The sequence below is a fragment of the Arachis hypogaea genome, chromosome 6 (assembly GCF_003086295.3).
Source record: "Arachis hypogaea cultivar Tifrunner chromosome 6, arahy.Tifrunner.gnm2.J5K5, whole genome shotgun sequence".
Taxonomy (NCBI): domain Eukaryota; kingdom Viridiplantae; phylum Streptophyta; class Magnoliopsida; order Fabales; family Fabaceae; genus Arachis; species Arachis hypogaea.
The window spans coordinates 12,609,437-12,625,702 of NC_092041.1; the positions used below are offsets into that span (position 1 = coordinate 12,609,437).

The 16,266-nt window shown below is 31.5% G+C and overlaps 3 protein-coding genes across 3 annotated transcripts; 2 read left to right on the forward strand and 1 right to left on the reverse strand.

The window, feature by feature from the left end:
- The first annotated feature begins 306 nt into the window (after positions 1-306).
- LOC112696081 (3,9-dihydroxypterocarpan 6A-monooxygenase-like) lies at positions 307-4,489 on the forward strand. Its single transcript, XM_072196730.1, has 3 exons — positions 307-1,240; positions 3,138-3,544; positions 4,187-4,489. Exons 1-3 carry the CDS (start codon positions 320-322, stop codon positions 4,395-4,397), a joined length of 1,539 nt encoding a protein of 512 aa, XP_072052831.1. The 5' UTR covers positions 307-319; the 3' UTR covers positions 4,398-4,489.
- Positions 4,490-5,928: 1,439 nt separating this feature from the next.
- LOC140173600 (uncharacterized) lies at positions 5,929-7,278 on the forward strand. The gene is made up of 2 exons (XM_072198086.1): positions 5,929-6,721; positions 6,968-7,278. The coding sequence occupies exons 1-2, from the start codon at positions 5,929-5,931 to the stop codon at positions 7,276-7,278; spliced, it is 1,104 nt and encodes a 367-aa protein (XP_072054187.1).
- Positions 7,279-7,531: 253 nt separating this feature from the next.
- On the reverse strand, positions 7,532-8,803 carry LOC112805327 (uncharacterized). Its single transcript, XM_025847720.1, has 2 exons — positions 8,668-8,803; positions 7,532-8,376 (listed from the first exon to the last, which is right to left on the reverse strand). Exons 1-2 carry the CDS (start codon positions 8,801-8,803, stop codon positions 7,532-7,534), a joined length of 981 nt encoding a protein of 326 aa, XP_025703505.1.
- Between the last annotated feature and the right edge of the window lie 7,463 nt (positions 8,804-16,266).

A 16,266-nucleotide genomic window follows, 5' to 3' on the forward strand; every position in this document is an offset into this window, starting at 1 on the left:
GAGCAATGATGCAAAATATCATATACACTATAGATTTTGTTGCTGATTATCTTGTCATTCTAGCTGCTGTATCTTGCTAATGCATTCAATTGATTAATGTAAAAAGGACACCAAGAAAGAAACGAATATATATCATTCTTCATTAATTAGTTTATATATATTCCTTAATACGAGGACCACTTTTAATAATTGAGGAGGATTAGGACCATCTGACGTTTGTCTTTTGTTCATTATGCTAACTTCTTCCAATTTTCTGTATTTCGCTATCTTATTAATTAACATTCTGTGTCCCCGAAACTAATTAAACTGCTATAGTGCTATGGATTATTCTTTCTACGTGTTCTCCTCCTCTTTATTTTTCTTCATTCTAACTCTACTTATCATCAAGTTCCGAAGCAAAATAAGAACCTCGAATTCCAGCAGCGATGAAATTCGACAGCTACCATCTCCACCATCACTTCCAATAATTGGACACCTTCATCTTCTAGGCTCAGTGATACCAAAGTCATTTCAAGCCTTGGCCAAACTCTATGGCCCTCTGATTCAGCTTCTTTTAGGTGCCTCAACTTGTATGCTTGTTTCCAATGCCCAAGTTGCAAGAGAAGTAATGAAAACCCATGAACTCAACTTTTGTTACCGCCCAAACTTCGGTTCCTCTGAGTATTTTCTTTATAAAGGGTCTTATTTTATTGCCGCACCATATGGGCCTTATTGGAGGTTCATGAAGAAGCTATGCGTGACTCAACTTCTCTCGAGTTCTCAGCTTGGGAGATTCATGCACGTGAGGGAACAAGAGATTAAGAAGCTCTTGAAATCACTTATGGTTTGTTCTAGTGAGGGCAGAGAGTGTGATTTGGGTTTTGAGCTTACTACTTTGACCAACAATATCCTATGTAGGATGGCCATGAGCACTACTTGTTTCGACAATGATGATGATGCTGTGGAGATTCATGGTTTGGTTAAGGAGTTTTTGGAGGTTGGTGCTAAGTTGAGCATTGGCGAGGTTCTTGGGCCTTTGGGGAAGTTTGATTTGTTTGGGTATGGGAAGAAGCTTGTGAAAATAGTGGCCAAATTTGACCGCATCTTGGAGCGGATCATGGAGGAACATGAACATGAACATGATGGTGGTGATGATGAGGGAGAAACCACCTTGGACATGATGGATATTCTCTTAAGAGTTTATAGAGATCCAAACGCTCAGGTCAAGTTAACAAGGAATGACATCAAGGCTTTCTTCCTAGTAAGTTATTCTGTATTTGGTAAATGCTACTGTGTCTATCATTTTTGTACTTAAATTACTAACAAAAAATAAGTAAAATAATATTTAATAAATTTTACATGATTTATTTTTTATTTTAAATATTTTATTTTTTATTTTAAAAAAAAAGTTAGGTAATTTAGGCACCATAACAAAGGCACTATAAAATTCACATTCTTTATTATACATGGATCAATGACCACCTTTTATGTTAGGGAGCCACTTAAATAAAGATGTCAAAAATATCTTTTTTTTAAGATATTTTTTAAAAATTAAAATTTAATACATATAATTAATTAAACTATATTATTTTTATTAAAATTAGACCGACAAATTAATTTAAAAAAATTAATAAATTCAATTTTAAACCGGTATAAATTAATATTTTTTATAAAAACGACTACAATATCTCTATTATAAAAAATAATTAAAATACTCATATATATATATATATATATATATATATATATATATATATATATATATATTTAAAAACTCTAAATCCTTACACTATGACGACGGAAAAGACAAAAATTAAAATTTAGAATTCTCAAAATTAATATATATAATAAGAGTATTTTAGTCATTTTCTATAATAGGAATATTGTAGTCATTTTTTATAAAAAATAATACTAATTTAGATCGATTCAAAATTTAATTCACCATTTTTTGGTCAAATTAATTTGTTTGGCCTAATTTTGACAAAAATAATACGATTTAATCAATTATATGTGTTAAATTTTAACTATAAAAAATATTTTAAAAAAGAATATTTTAGACGTCTTTATCAGAGTACCTCATTATGTTAAATAAATTAAATTATCTAATAATTTATAATAATTATTTTTATGTGAAGATATTTGTGTGGTTATTCATATATAAGAATTTTGATGTGAGGCCATAGTTAAAATGTTAACACTTATTATATTAAATAATTTAATTAAATATATTAAATATTTAATGATTTTCAATAATTATCTTTTAGATTTTGTTTGGAATTTTACTAGGGAGTTAATAGAATATCTGTAAAATATGTATAATGAACTATCTATTTAGTCTAATATAAGTTAAAAAATAAACATTTAGGATAAAATACTACTAATTTTTCAAACACAATATATATATACTATCCAAAATAATCATTCAAATACTAAGAATAATAAACATCTAATATACTATTGAATCTAACATCTCTAACCTTCCATTGTATACATTATACATATACCCATTAACTCCCTATACTTCCTCTTTTGTTAAATCTATACTAAAAATTAGATTACTAAATAAAAGATAATTATATACGCACTTCTGTAGTTTATGATTACCATTTGAGACAAATGATTAAAAAATAATATTTGTATAAAAATTTGGTATTCAAAAATATAAATCACGTTTAATCTCTCTAGAAGTAACATGTGATAAATTCGTTAACTATAAAAAAATAGATAAAAGTGTAAATCTTTCTCTCATAACATTATATATGTAATTATTAGGATTTAACAATTAAAGACTTTATATTTACACTATTATTTTTTTTATTTTATAAGAGAACTAATCGGGTCAAATAAGAGACTATAAGACAGAAATTAAATAGAAAATTTTAATTATTTTATTATATAGATACACTAGTTATTAGATTTTAAAATTCAATAATATATAATGATATTTAAAAACTAAAATAAATCACTCAATTATTTGATAGGTTTAGAGGACTATTAGGCTTAAAAATTTAACCTATTTTTATAAAGATAAAAATCAATAATTAATAGAAGCCCGTCACAAAATATTCGTGTAAAAATATAGATATATTTAAGTGAGTAGGCACTAAAAGTGTTCAAAAGCAATTGTTAATGGTTTGTTCCATGTGTGGAAACGCAAGGATATTTTTCTTGCGGGAACAGATACGTCTTCTGTGGCATTGCAATGGAGCATGGCAGAGTTACTAAACCACCCAATAATACTGAAGAAGCTGAGGGCAGATATTGCTGCAGTGGTGGGGTCAACCAGGATGGTCAACGAATCGGACGTTCCAAATCTACCTTACCTCCAAGCTATTGTGAAGGAAGTGCTAAGGCTCCATCCAACGGCACCGTTTGCTCTTCGACAATCTGCTCAAGATTGCATCATCAATGGTTATCAAGTAAAGTCTCAAACAAGAACACTCATCAATGTCTATGCCATCATGAGAGACCCTCAATCTTGGGACAATCCTGAAAACTTTATACCCGAACGGTTCTTGGAAACCACACATAATGACATTATCAAAATGAGTGTTAATGATTTTAGGTACTTTTTTATATGCTAATAGTACCCATTATTAGTAGGGGTGGCAATATGTACTCTACCCGTGAGTATCTAATCCAATCTTATCCGATCGAGTAGGATGCGGGTAGTGTTCTCGTACAGATAGAATAGGGTGCAGATTGAACTTCAATCCTATCCGATCAACACACAGACAACCTATACTCTATATATGCATATGTTATATATTTATATAAAATTATGTTTTAAGTGAATGTTGAACAAAAAATCTCTCACTAAATACAAAAGATTCTTAGCCACTAAAAAAAATCATTAATTGATAATTTAATATATATATATATATATATATATATATATATATATATATTTCATAAAAATCAGTTTTATTTTGAATTATCCTCAAGTTATATAATAATAGTGTATTTTTTTGTAACCCGTGGATAGAGTCGGATACCCGCGGATTAAGAACAGGTAGGGTTAGGGTTGAGATATTCTCAACTCGCGAATAGAGTAGGGTTGAATTTATATAAAAATTTTAACTCGCGGATAAAGTTAAGGTTGAATCCAAACCGTACCCTATCCTACCCATTGCCACCCCTAATTATTAGTAGTGTATATCATATTAGTATATATGATTCATGTAGATTGAATAATTTCAAATTTCAGGTACATTCCATTTGGGTTCGGGAGGAGAGGATGCCCTGGATCTTCTCTTGCTTTAACGGTAATACAAGCAACCATTGCAGCGTTGATCCAATGTTTTGATTGGAAAATCAAAGGGGGAGACAGGGTTAACATGGAAGAAGGGTCATCATTCTCTGCAGGGTTGGCTAAGCCACTACTTTGTTACCCTATCTTATGTTATAATCCCTTTTGAGGTTCCTATACTATATATTACTCTACTTCCCCAAAACATTATGCTGTCAACAAAATCTAGAATGTCATGATGAGATGATATGTAACAAAGTACATTGTCCTTGTTGTGTTGTATATATTAAATAACTGGCAGATTTTATCTCCGTTATGAAAATGTGTGATAACAAAAAAAAAATAATAAAAAATAATTAAAATTTAATTTATTTATTATTGATTAATTATTATAATAATTAATAAATATTATATAAATTAAGTGTCAATTGAAAAAAAATGCCAAACTGGATCACTCTGAAATTTGAAGCTTCACCGTACCAAAATAATATATATACTCAAAATTGAAATGTATGTATTTATTAACCTAAACAAAATTATATGCTCAAAATCAAAATTTATGTATGTTAACCTAAACAAAGTTATATCACTATTTTTTTTTCTACTACATATTTTTTTTTCCATTACGGTATTACTTATATATAGGATGTAATGGTAGTGATACTTAGAGTCAAAATTCAAGAAGATCCACAAATTTTGACTCTAAGTATTACTATCATTACATTCTATACGTAGGTAATACCGTAATGGGCAAAAAAAAGATGTAGTAGAAAAAAAAATAGTGGTATAACTTTGTTTAGCTTAACATACATAAATTTTGATTTCGAGCATATAACTTTGTTTACGTTAATAAATACATACATTTCAATTTTGAATATATATATATATATATATATATATATATATATATATATATATATATATATATATATATAAAATGTAAGAAAAATGTTTTAAAATAGAAAAGAATAAGAGAGATTTTGAGAAGAATTAAAGGAGAGAGATACTTTTATTGAAAAAAATTTTAAGAAGAAAAGATACAATTACTAATGTTTTGTTTGTCAATTACGTTTCTATTAAAAATAGTAGTATCAAAAAATATTTCAAATTTAATATTATGAGAAAAAAATAAAAAAATTATATAAGGACTAGTTTGACTAATTTTTAAAATTTGAGGGATGAAAATGACTTACGTCTAAACTTTTAAAGACTATTTTGACAATAAAAATCTTTTTTACATGTCAAGTGACACGTGGCATGTCACGTGTATGCCACGTGTCACTAACCTGCCACGCGATAGTGACCTGCCACGTGGCGTGCCACGTGGTACTGTCCTATCACGTGGCGTGCCACATCATCATGCCATATGGCACTTAACGTGCCACGTCATCGTCCAACTGATATAAGGACTACTTTGACTTATTTTTTATCTTTTAGAAACTAATTTGATTAAAAAAATCATTCGAAGACGAAAATAAAGATCACGTAATTTTTCAATGACGAATTTGAGTATTAACCTATATATATATATATGGATCATTCACGAAGTGAAACCACTATCCGATGAATCCCTAGTTGGTATATATATATATATATATATATATATATATATATATATATGGATCATTCACGAAGTGAAACCACTATCCGATGAATCCCTAGTTGGCTAGTTTTGCTACCGTTTCTTAATTCTTCTGCAAATGTCGCACCAACAAACCATACTATCCAATGCATCCATACTCAGGGATTGGTCGGTTTCAGGAGAACGAGCATCTATCCTCGGCAGCATATGGCTAAGAAGAATAATTTTGGGTGACCACCCTTTGTCTAAAACAAAGGACATTCCATTTTTAATAGTCGATTATTGTGTTAATGCCATCTTCGATAGACCTTCCTTAAATGCCTTTGGAGCCATTGTATCTACGGTTCACTTATGTGTTAAATTTCAAACACATGACAACCAGATAGCTACAGTCCACTCTGATAAGATCAAAACTCATAAGTGTTACAATGAAAGCCTGAAAACAAGGCCGATCAGTAACCACATGCCCAATACACAGACAAAAAGCTTCGAAGTGAACAACATATCAGATGACGTCGACCTCGACCCAAGAGAAGATCTACGAGACGGACCCTCACCAATAGATGAACTCGAACAAGTAACGCTAAACGATAACAGCAAACATTTTACTTACATTAGCTATTTTCTTCCCACAGGAGCAAAACATCACATCGTGAGCATACTACAAAGGAACGCCGACCTCTTCACATGGACGTCGGCATATATGCCAGGCATCGACCTAAACTTCATATCCCACAAGCTACAGCTTGACCCAAATGTCCGACCTATAGCACAAAAGAAACGCAATATGGGTGAGGAAAAGAAATTGACATGCCTAGAACAAACTCAGAAATTCCTAAATGCAGGATTCATAAGAGAACTACGCTTCACAACATGGCTCTCCAACGTAGTAATGGTAAGGAAACCCTCAGGTAAATGGCAAATGTGCGTAGATTTCACTAATTTAAACAAAGCATGTCCGAAGGATGTGTACCCCCTCCCCTGCATAGACAAACTAGTAGACATTGCATCAGGTTACAAAATTTTAAGTTTTTTAGATGCATATTTAGGGTACAATCAAATTTTAATGCACCCTAAAGACAAGGACAAAACGGCATTTATCACTGAATTAGGGAATTATTGTTATAAAGTTATGCCATTTGGACTAAAAAATGCAGGTGCCACTTACCAGCGCTTAATGGATAAGATCTTCAGCAAACAGATGGGGAAAAACCTAGAGGTGTATGTCGATGACATGGTCGTCAAAACAACACACAACCAAGACCATGGTGCCGACCTCGAGGAAATATTTGGCCCAATCAAGAAACATAACATGAGGCTCAATTTCGAGAAGTGTGCTTTTAGGGTGACAGGAGGAAAATTTCTCGGATTTATGTTGACTGCAAGAGGAATTGAGGCCAATCTCGAGAAATGCGAGGCAATCATAAAGATGAAGAGTCCCCAAACAATAAAAGAGGTCAACAATTAAACGGAAGGCTGGCGGCACTCTCCCGATTCTTACCAACCGTATCCAACCATTCACAATACTTCTTCAACGTTCTAAAGAAGCAGTCGACCTTCAAATGGACCACGGAATGCGAAATAGCTTTCCAAAAGTTAAAAACAATACTATCATCACCCCCGATCTTACAACGGTCGAGCCCAGGTAAGCCTCTAATCCTATACATGTCCATTTCTACTAATGCAATCAATTCTGTCCTTGTCACAATACTATCATCACACTATCTGGTCTTGTGGACCACCGGCATTTTTCGTGCCAAGGTTGTGTGTCCGCCCCCGGCGAATCCTCCTAAGATACCATTTATAACTTCTCTTGTTGATGGTGGCTGGTGCTTTGTTTTCTCCGGGGTGTTCGACTCTTTCTCTGATCGGGAATCATTTGTGCCTCGCTGGTTTTGTTGCATTCTTCCAGTTATGTACTTATCTAAGTGGCCTTGCCTGGCCAGTATTTCTAAGAGGTCTTTTGCGGTCACACATTCGTCGGTTGTGTGGCCGTACTTCTGGTGAAACGCGCAGTGCTTTGTTTTGTCGACATATTTCTGATCTTGGTACGAGCTTGCTCTGCTAGGTGGTTTGATAATTTTTGCATTTAAAATTTCTTTGATGATGTCTTCTCTCCTGGTATTGAATTGTGTATAGGCGTCATATTTTGGTGTCAATTTGAAGGGCTTCTTATTGTCCTTGTGGCTTGTTGCCTTCAGGTGCTTTTCCTCATCTCGTCGGGGTTGTTGTTTGTCCATTCGCCGAGCTTCTCTAAGCTCCTCAATTTCCATATGCCCAACTGCTTTTTTGTAGAACTCTTCTAGTGTTCTGGGCTTGGTGACTGCTATGGTCTCCTGGAACTTGCCTGGTTTCAAACCGCTTTTTAGTGCGTGAAGGTGCACCTTGGGGTCGGGGTCGGGTATTTCCATGGTGGCCTTGGCAAACCTGGTTATGTAATCCTTTAAGCTTTCATGTGGGCCCTGCTTAATGGTGTTGAGATAATCTGACCCGTGGACGTATATCCTCGAAGCTGCAAAATAGTTGATAAAAGACCTTGCTAAATCCTCGAAGCAAGAAATGGAACCTGCGGGAATTTTAGAAAAACAAAGTAAAGCAGCACCATCTAAATAAATTGGAAAGGAACGACAGAGTATAGGGTTAGAGACACCGTTAAAGAACATCATTGATTGGAATTTTCTGATGTGGACGCGAGGGTCGCCGAACCCTTCGTATAACTTTAGCCTAGTGGGTAACACGAAATTTGTCGGCATTTGGAAGCTCATGACATTCTCGAAAAAAGGGTTGTCAAGTGTGAGCTTTTTCTTTGGTGGCACAACCTCTTATGCTTCTATTTCTCTGGCATGGGCATTATTACCTCCACGGCTGTTGGTGTCGTCACCGTTCCGGTCCTTCGACGATTGTTCAGCCATTTTCCGAACTTCAGCCTGAAGTTCTATCATCATCGTCATCAGTTCGGCTGGTGTGGGCTGCTGAACCTCGTTGTCAGCCATGCAGTGATCCTGGAGAAAAAGAAGCAAGAAATGGTAGAAAAACGTGGGTTAAATAAGTTTCGGGCCCCACAGTGGGCGCCAAATGTTCTATTGAAGGATACTCTTCCGGGTTGTAGCTCGGCGCTCGTTCCTTAGTGGATCTTGCTCGGAAGGGAAATCCTCGAACGCAGGGTCCTGGTGTGAAACCTGCAAAAGAGACTCCGACGCTCAAGTTAGTCGATGTGTATATCAAGTGGGAAAAAATAATAACAATAATACTTTTAGTACGGAGGGGATAGCTTTCTTATGTGAATATTGCCTATTTTTCTTGTGTCCTCTACAAAGTTGCTATGCTTCTTTTTATAGATACGAGATGGAGCTCGTCTTCTCAACGTTCGGTAAGCTCTGTAACGTTTAGTAGGTTTGTTTGGGTCGGAAATCTCGGATTTGGTTATGCGTCCAAAGATTTCGAGCTTAGTACGTAAGTTATTTGGTTTGAAACCGAGGTTTTACTGATATAGTCCACCTGTCATATAGGCTGACTTTTATATAAAATTATTTTGTATTCATTTAGAACAGTGAAACTAACATTAATCAAAATCATTTTTTATAGACACAAAAAAAATCATTTTTTATGATTAATTATTTGAGATAATTTAATAAAATCTTCTTTTAACTTTTGTGAATTCATATTGATATATATATTTCTTATAATTCTAGCCACAATTTTTAAAATATTGTTAAAATTATATCTTATATTTTTAGTACGGTTTGAATCTGGTCTAGACGCTAATTCAAATTATTTAAAGTAATAAAAGTGGTATATCGATGAAAAAATTAAAATTAATTTTAATTTGTTTACGAGTTAAAAATACTGATACAAGTCTATAAATATAAATATTATTAAAAGGATCAATATCCTTTAAAGTTAAAAAATTGATAAAATGATAAAGTGATGAGTTAATTGAGTTAATGGTCAAATTGATCTCCAAAAAATTGTCCGATTGTTATTTTTATTTTTGAATAATTTTTTAATCAAATTAGTCCGCTAAATATTTAACATCAATCTCATTTGTCCTTCTGCCAAATATTTAACCCATTTCATTAACGATTTTTCACGTGTAGCATTAAGTGACAACTCAGCGTGATAAATATAATGTTGTTTTGTAGTTTAGGACATTTTGATAAAAAAAATTGTCGTTTCCTATTTTCTTTTATCTCCCCATTACTCACCACTCTTCTCCTCTCACTCAAAACAAACGAAACACCGAAGAGAAGAAATCATCGGCGACACATAACAGATCGCGACTGCGCTTAGTCGTCTTAGTATCTAGGGCACCATTGCACCATTTTGATCTTCTCTTTTCACTCAAAAGAAACAAAAAGTCACCAAACACAACGAGAAGACGAAGAAGATCCAATCACTGAAAGCGCAGAGGAAGCAATCATCGGCAACGCTACATAGAGTCCGACTGTTCTTGTTGGTCTGGGTTTCTAGGCCACCATTGTGTCGCCGTGGTATGCATTGTCTTTGGGTGAAAGTTACGAACCCTTATTGCGTTGATTTTTCTGTGTTAGAATATAATTAGGATCAATTAGTATTATTTAGTATATCTGAATATTTATTATAGGAGATTATATCTTTATTATTACGATTCTTTTAGCACCTATAAATACCCTTTATATTGTATCATTCTAGACAACTTGAATAGACAACTTGAATACACTCAATAATATACAAATCCGTTCTCCTGTTTAGTCTCTTGTTTCTAACATGGTATCAGAGCCATGGTATCCTCCTTGAAGAAGATATATTATTTTTCTTTTGGTGAAATCACCGTATTTTTCACACTTTTCTTATATTCTATTTTTCTTGTCTTTTGTCACTTCTTTGATGCTTTTTCACCTCATCGACTAGCCTATTCTTTCCGTCAAACACCAATGCCATGCACTGTTTACCTATTCTTATGGAGAAATCATATAGTTTTCGCTCTCTTTCGGCAGTTCCATCTACGTTCCCTCGTGGGAGTTCCGTCTACGTTCCCTCGTGACAGTTCCATCTGCGTTCTCTCGTGCAGTTCCATCTGGGTTCTCTCGTGACAGTTCTATCTGCATTCTCTCATGACAGTTTCATCTGTGTTCTATCGTGGCAGTTTTGTTTGTGTTCTCTCGTGGCAGTTCCGTCTGCACTTCCTTCAGACAAGTGGCAGTTCCGTCTGCGCTTCCTTCAGACAAGCGGCAGTTCCGTCTGCGCTTCCTTCCGGCAGTTCCGTCTGCACCCGTTTTATCAGTTTATGTAGTTTTTTTCTCTTTATTTCGTTGTTTTAAATAAGTTTCAAACTCAAGTTGTCACTTGAGTTTGAGGGAGGATGTTAGAATATAATTAGGATCAATTAGTATTATTTAGTATATCTGAATATTTATTATAGGAGATTACATCTTTATTATTACGATTCTTTTAGCACCTATAAATACCCTTTATATTGTATCATTCTAGACAACTTGAATACACTCAATAATATACAAATTCTTTCTCCTGTTTAGTCTCTTGTTTCTAACATTCTGGTATGAATGTGTAGTTGTTGGGGTTAAGGTTGAATGTTGGTTAATTTTGGGATAGGATTTTTGTGCTGGAGGTAGTTGCAGCTAGGGTTTTGCAAGGATTCGCACTTTTTTTTTGGTTGAAAAATCCAGATGTTCTGTTTTGACATGATCGAATGCAATTTTAAAAGGATAGATAGAATTGTTGTTTTGTTTAGTTCATCTAAAGGAAGGGTTTGTTGAGACGGTGTTTTTTGTAGATTAAGACGGTCATTGGGGTTTTGGGATTTTGTTGCTAAATTATAAATAAATTGTTATAGAAATAAAAGTAACGAAAAATAGAGTATATTGTGTAATTGACTATTATCGTCGTTTTTTATTTGTAGATGAAAGATTATCCGATAACATTTATTTTCCATTATGGTAGTTCAAAAATGGTGATAGCAGGTCAAAAATTTATGAATCGGACAATAAAGAGGTATTAATGTATGGGGTTGGGGTATATTTTGCACCACTGTAACACCATTCAACAAGATGGGTTACTGTCTCTATAGTTTTTGGGATTATGATTTATACAAATGAGACCAAGGACTATTTTGACGTAATATAGTAAATATATCTTATCAGTTTCTATCTGGACGACACATGCACAGCTGTCAACATACGTGTCGATTAACACCTTACGTGTATAATCGTTAACAAAAACTGTTAGTCCAGAAACGAAAAGGCAAATGAGATTGATGTTAAATATTTAAGGATATAATTTGATTAAAAAAAATATTTGGAGACGAAAATGACGATAATAAAATCTTTCAGTGACCAATTTAATCATTAATCCTGAGTTAATCACTCTCAAATTAAGATAGTAAAAAATATATTTTATGAAAGTTACAAAATTAATGGTAGTTAATTTTTTATTTTATTATTTTATTAATTTTTTTTATTTCAGAGGATCTAAATTCTTACTTAAAAATATATTAGTTATAAAGTTTGATTAATTTAAAGGTAAAAAAAAAATTGGCCAAAGATTGTTTCAACTTGAAAGTTATATATCAATTTAAAATTGACAAAGATGTAAGTTGACAATATCACAAGTTGACATATTTGTAATAATGTAGTTTCACTATGACACAATCTATATATGAATTAGTATAAATAAATGACTTTGTTAGCTTATGTTTGATGTGATAGAAGTTAAATAATATCGGTAATGTTAAATAATTATTAGGTTTTTCTTTGTGTTTTGTGTATTGTGTTTCGCCGTTTATTTTGTATCTCAAATTATTATTTACTCTTTTGGATAGAGAAGATTTGTCTTGTATTTAATTTTGGGTAGAGCATTACAAATTATCATTTTTTATTTGTATCTCTATATATTAGGAATTCAATTTAGGTAGAGTTATTACTCATTTAAGATCTCTTTAAAAAAATTTGTTAAGGTGGAGTAGTGTCACTAATTACTGCTTCGTATCTCATTAGAATAGTCAAGATAAAATAATTACTAATTGTTAATATCTAAATTTGTTCAAATAGTTACATATTATTATTATTATTATTATTATTATTATTATTATTATTATTATTATTATTATTATTATTATTATCCTTTTTTAGAAAAAATTGCATAAATTACAAAAAAAAATTATTTCAATATATATATATATATATATATATATATATATATATATATATATATATTACATCGATATCCAAAAAAAAAAGAAAAAATAAAAAAAGCATTAGTAAGGTCAGAAATAGAATTTTTGTTACAAAAAAAATAAAAAAACAACATGAAGATTTTGAAATTTTGGCTGGATATGTTATCAATTTAAAAATTTCAGCTAAGAGACATGTTATTAGGAGGTGAATTTTTTGCTTCCGATCACCTTGATTAAGCTATGCTTTTTCTATAAATATCAAGATGGATAAATAAAAAGGGGAACTAAAAAAAAACTTGTGGAGAAAATTACAAAAAATAATTTAGAGAAATCATTATTAATTGTTAGTAGAAATTTTAAAAATAATATTTTAAAATTTCAATACATAGAAGGTTTTTTTCAATAGGACAAAAAAAAAAAAGAAATAGTGAGAAAAAAATTTGAGAAGAAGAGAGATTTCAAAAAGAGAATAACAAAATAGAAAAATATAAAAAAGAGAGTTGAAAGATTATCACTACTAAAATAATTTGTAAAAAAATCCAAAAATTCTAGCACAATTTTTTTTACTTAAAAGCATTTCAAAAATCAGTGTATTTAAGCCTTTTTGATAAATTACTATTTTGTATTTTATTTATTTATTTTATGCAAAATGTATGTAAATTAAATATTATTATAATTATACAAATATTTTTCATCGATATGAATTTGATATATATTAATTCAGTCTACTAAAAATATAATTAAAATAAAAAATAAGTAAAACTTACTCTTCAATGATAATTAGAGTAGATGTTACAAAGCATGATGCATTTATAATTGCTGCCGTATATATGCCGCAGCTGAATTCAAAGTGGTCTAAAATTATGAGTTGAAGACTTGATGTTGAAAGCTTACGTGAAATAAGTTGGAGTGAAAGTTACAAAAAGGCTACGAAAATGTGAAATAAGTTGGAGCAAAAGTTACAAAGGCTACGAAAATGTAATGAATGATGTGTTTGTGTATTGGGCATTTTACGTAAAGTCATATTAAAAAGTTTAGGAAGTCAATATTTTTATTAAAATTTGGTTAATATTTAACCATCAAAAAAAAAATAATTTTATATTATTAGATAAAATTACACGCTATTAAAAATATCAATAATGACTAATTAATAATTATAAATCACAAAATTTATTAATCCTTTATTAGCATTTTTCTTTCTCTTATTTCAATCATGTACGACACCAGCATTTCAACCTTTTATTTCAATCATGTACGTAAAGTCATAGTTTTTCTCTTCTTTCTTTTCGTTGTGTGTTGGCAACCTTTTTTTCTTTTTTTCTTTTTAATATAATGACATCGGTATGTAGTGTCAATAAAAAAAGACAAAAAACTTTGCATATTTCAAGGTTTAAACACACAATTTTGGGAAAAAAAAAATCAACTACTCAATTATCACCAGGCTGTCAAGTTCTTTACTACTCTAGCACAACTCAATTATTTTTAATTAAAAATAATGAAATTCTTCATTCGTGTTAGCAATTAATTACTCCGTCACTTTTTTTTTATCATATTTAACGCTTACAAATATGATACATGTCATGTAATTTAATTTTTTCTATTTTTTTATTTAAGTTTTTTTATTTAATTAATATTCTTATATATCTTATAATACCATTCTAACGATAAATATATATTATTGCAATTTAATATATTTTATAACTTTTCAAATAACAGATTATGAAAATTAAAAAACAAAAATTGAAAATTCTTCCTTTCTAAGATTTCTAATAAAATTATATACTAAGTTTAATCATGAACGTTGATTAAATTTAATTTTCTTGACAAAAATGATAATAATATAAAATAAATCTTTTTTTAATAAAATTGTTAGAATATGATATATCACTTCTCATCAGTTATTAATATATTTTTTATTCTTAAAATTTAACAAAAAATTTAAAAATATCCTAAATTTTATTTTATTTTAATTTTATCCCAAAAATTTTTAATTTACATCAAACATATTACTCACCACCAATTTTTCAAATATATTATTTTATCATAACGCTCATTAAAAAACTCATAAAATATATTATTTTTATTGGGTTAATACTCAAATTAGTCCCTGAAAGATCACGTGATCTTCATTTTCGTCCCTGAATGTTTTTTTTTAATCAAAATAGTCCCCAAAAGATTTATTTTAAACCACGTTCGTCCTTCCGTTAAGTCAGTGACGTCGCCGTTAGAAATGTGCTGACGTGCTAGTCTACATAATCCTCTCCCATTGTCTGTTTCTCCACCACCAAAGCGATCGAATGAAGCCACTGAATCAACACCAGTTTGATTCACTGCTTTAATTTCAATTTCATTTCACAACAACTGTCTAGTTTCTTAGTTTGGTGTTTACTATGTCATGCAGACTAAAATGATGGGAAGACCACCAAAGCTTCAAGTTTGTAAGGGAAAAGGGAAAAGAGCTCCCTCTCCCCAACCTGCTCCACCAAGAGCAACAACTCCAATTTCTGCTGGAACAATCAGAGGATCTAGTGCTGCGACAACCAAGAAGCTTGCAAGTTTTATGACCTTCGTCCCGACTCCAGGGTTCAAACGGCCTAGGAAGAAAGACGACGCCATCTGAAGCACAAAAGTTCAAACATATGCAACTTTTTTTTTTGGTTTTAGTCTGAATGTTTTGTACTGCCTCTAAACAGTATCTAGTCTGAATGTTTTGTACTTCCTCTATTTTGGGTGCATATTATGCCTTGGTATGAAGTGTTTTTGTTGAATCACTTTTAGGAACTCTACTACCTTTTGTTATGACATTATATATTAAGAAAATTAAGGAACTTTATTATCTTGTTATGCGTCTGGTTTGCCATTTTCTTCTTTATATTTTATATTTTCATCACAGGTGTATCCAAAATCTAAATTGCCATTCATATACTCTTGTTTCAGATTACAATACTTTAGCCAGGGTACTGGAAACAACGAAACCAATCCTACTTGTACATATATGACATGCAAAGTAAAACTCCTACTAAGATGACTAGCATAGCAATAGTGAACATGAAGCATAATAACATTCTATGTACTCTGACTTCTGCTTCTAAACTACCTATTATCCATGCTAACTTAACCTTCCAATCTTCATAGTCAATGTCCAGTTCTCCTTCCATTTCTGGGACACCCTACGAACCTTCTGCAACAGCTACATTTTCATTTTCTTCCACCCACTTAAAAAAATTGCAATGGTTCCCTTTCTGAAAATATTGAACAACAGTGTAAACCCCAGAACAAGAGTAA

What these genes read in the sequence shown, in the direction of transcription:
- LOC112696081 (XM_072196730.1), top strand. Translation starts at nt 320, where the DNA reads ATGGATTATTCTTTCTACGTGTTCTCCTCCTCTTTATTTTTCTTCATT. An exon ending in ACATCAAGGCTTTCTTCCTA is followed by an intron (nt 1,241 to 3,137) that starts GTAAGTTATTCT and finishes TGGAAACGCAAG; the next exon opens with GATATTTTTCTTGCGGGAAC. An exon ending in ATGAGTGTTAATGATTTTAG is followed by an intron (nt 3,545 to 4,186) that starts GTACTTTTTTAT and finishes TTCAAATTTCAG; the next exon opens with GTACATTCCATTTGGGTTCG.
- LOC112805327 (XM_025847720.1), bottom strand. Translation starts at nt 8,803, where the DNA reads ATGGCTGACAACGAGGTTCAGCAGCCCACACCAGCCGAACTGATGACG. An exon ending in CGACACCAACAGCCGTGGAG is followed by an intron (nt 8,377 to 8,667) that starts GTAATAATGCCC and finishes AAATTCCCGCAG; the next exon opens with GTTCCATTTCTTGCTTCGAG.
- LOC140173600 (XM_072198086.1), top strand. Translation starts at nt 5,929, where the DNA reads ATGTCGCACCAACAAACCATACTATCCAATGCATCCATACTCAGGGAT. An exon ending in AATGGTAAGGAAACCCTCAG is followed by an intron (nt 6,722 to 6,967) that starts GTAAATGGCAAA and finishes TAAAAAATGCAG; the next exon opens with GTGCCACTTACCAGCGCTTA.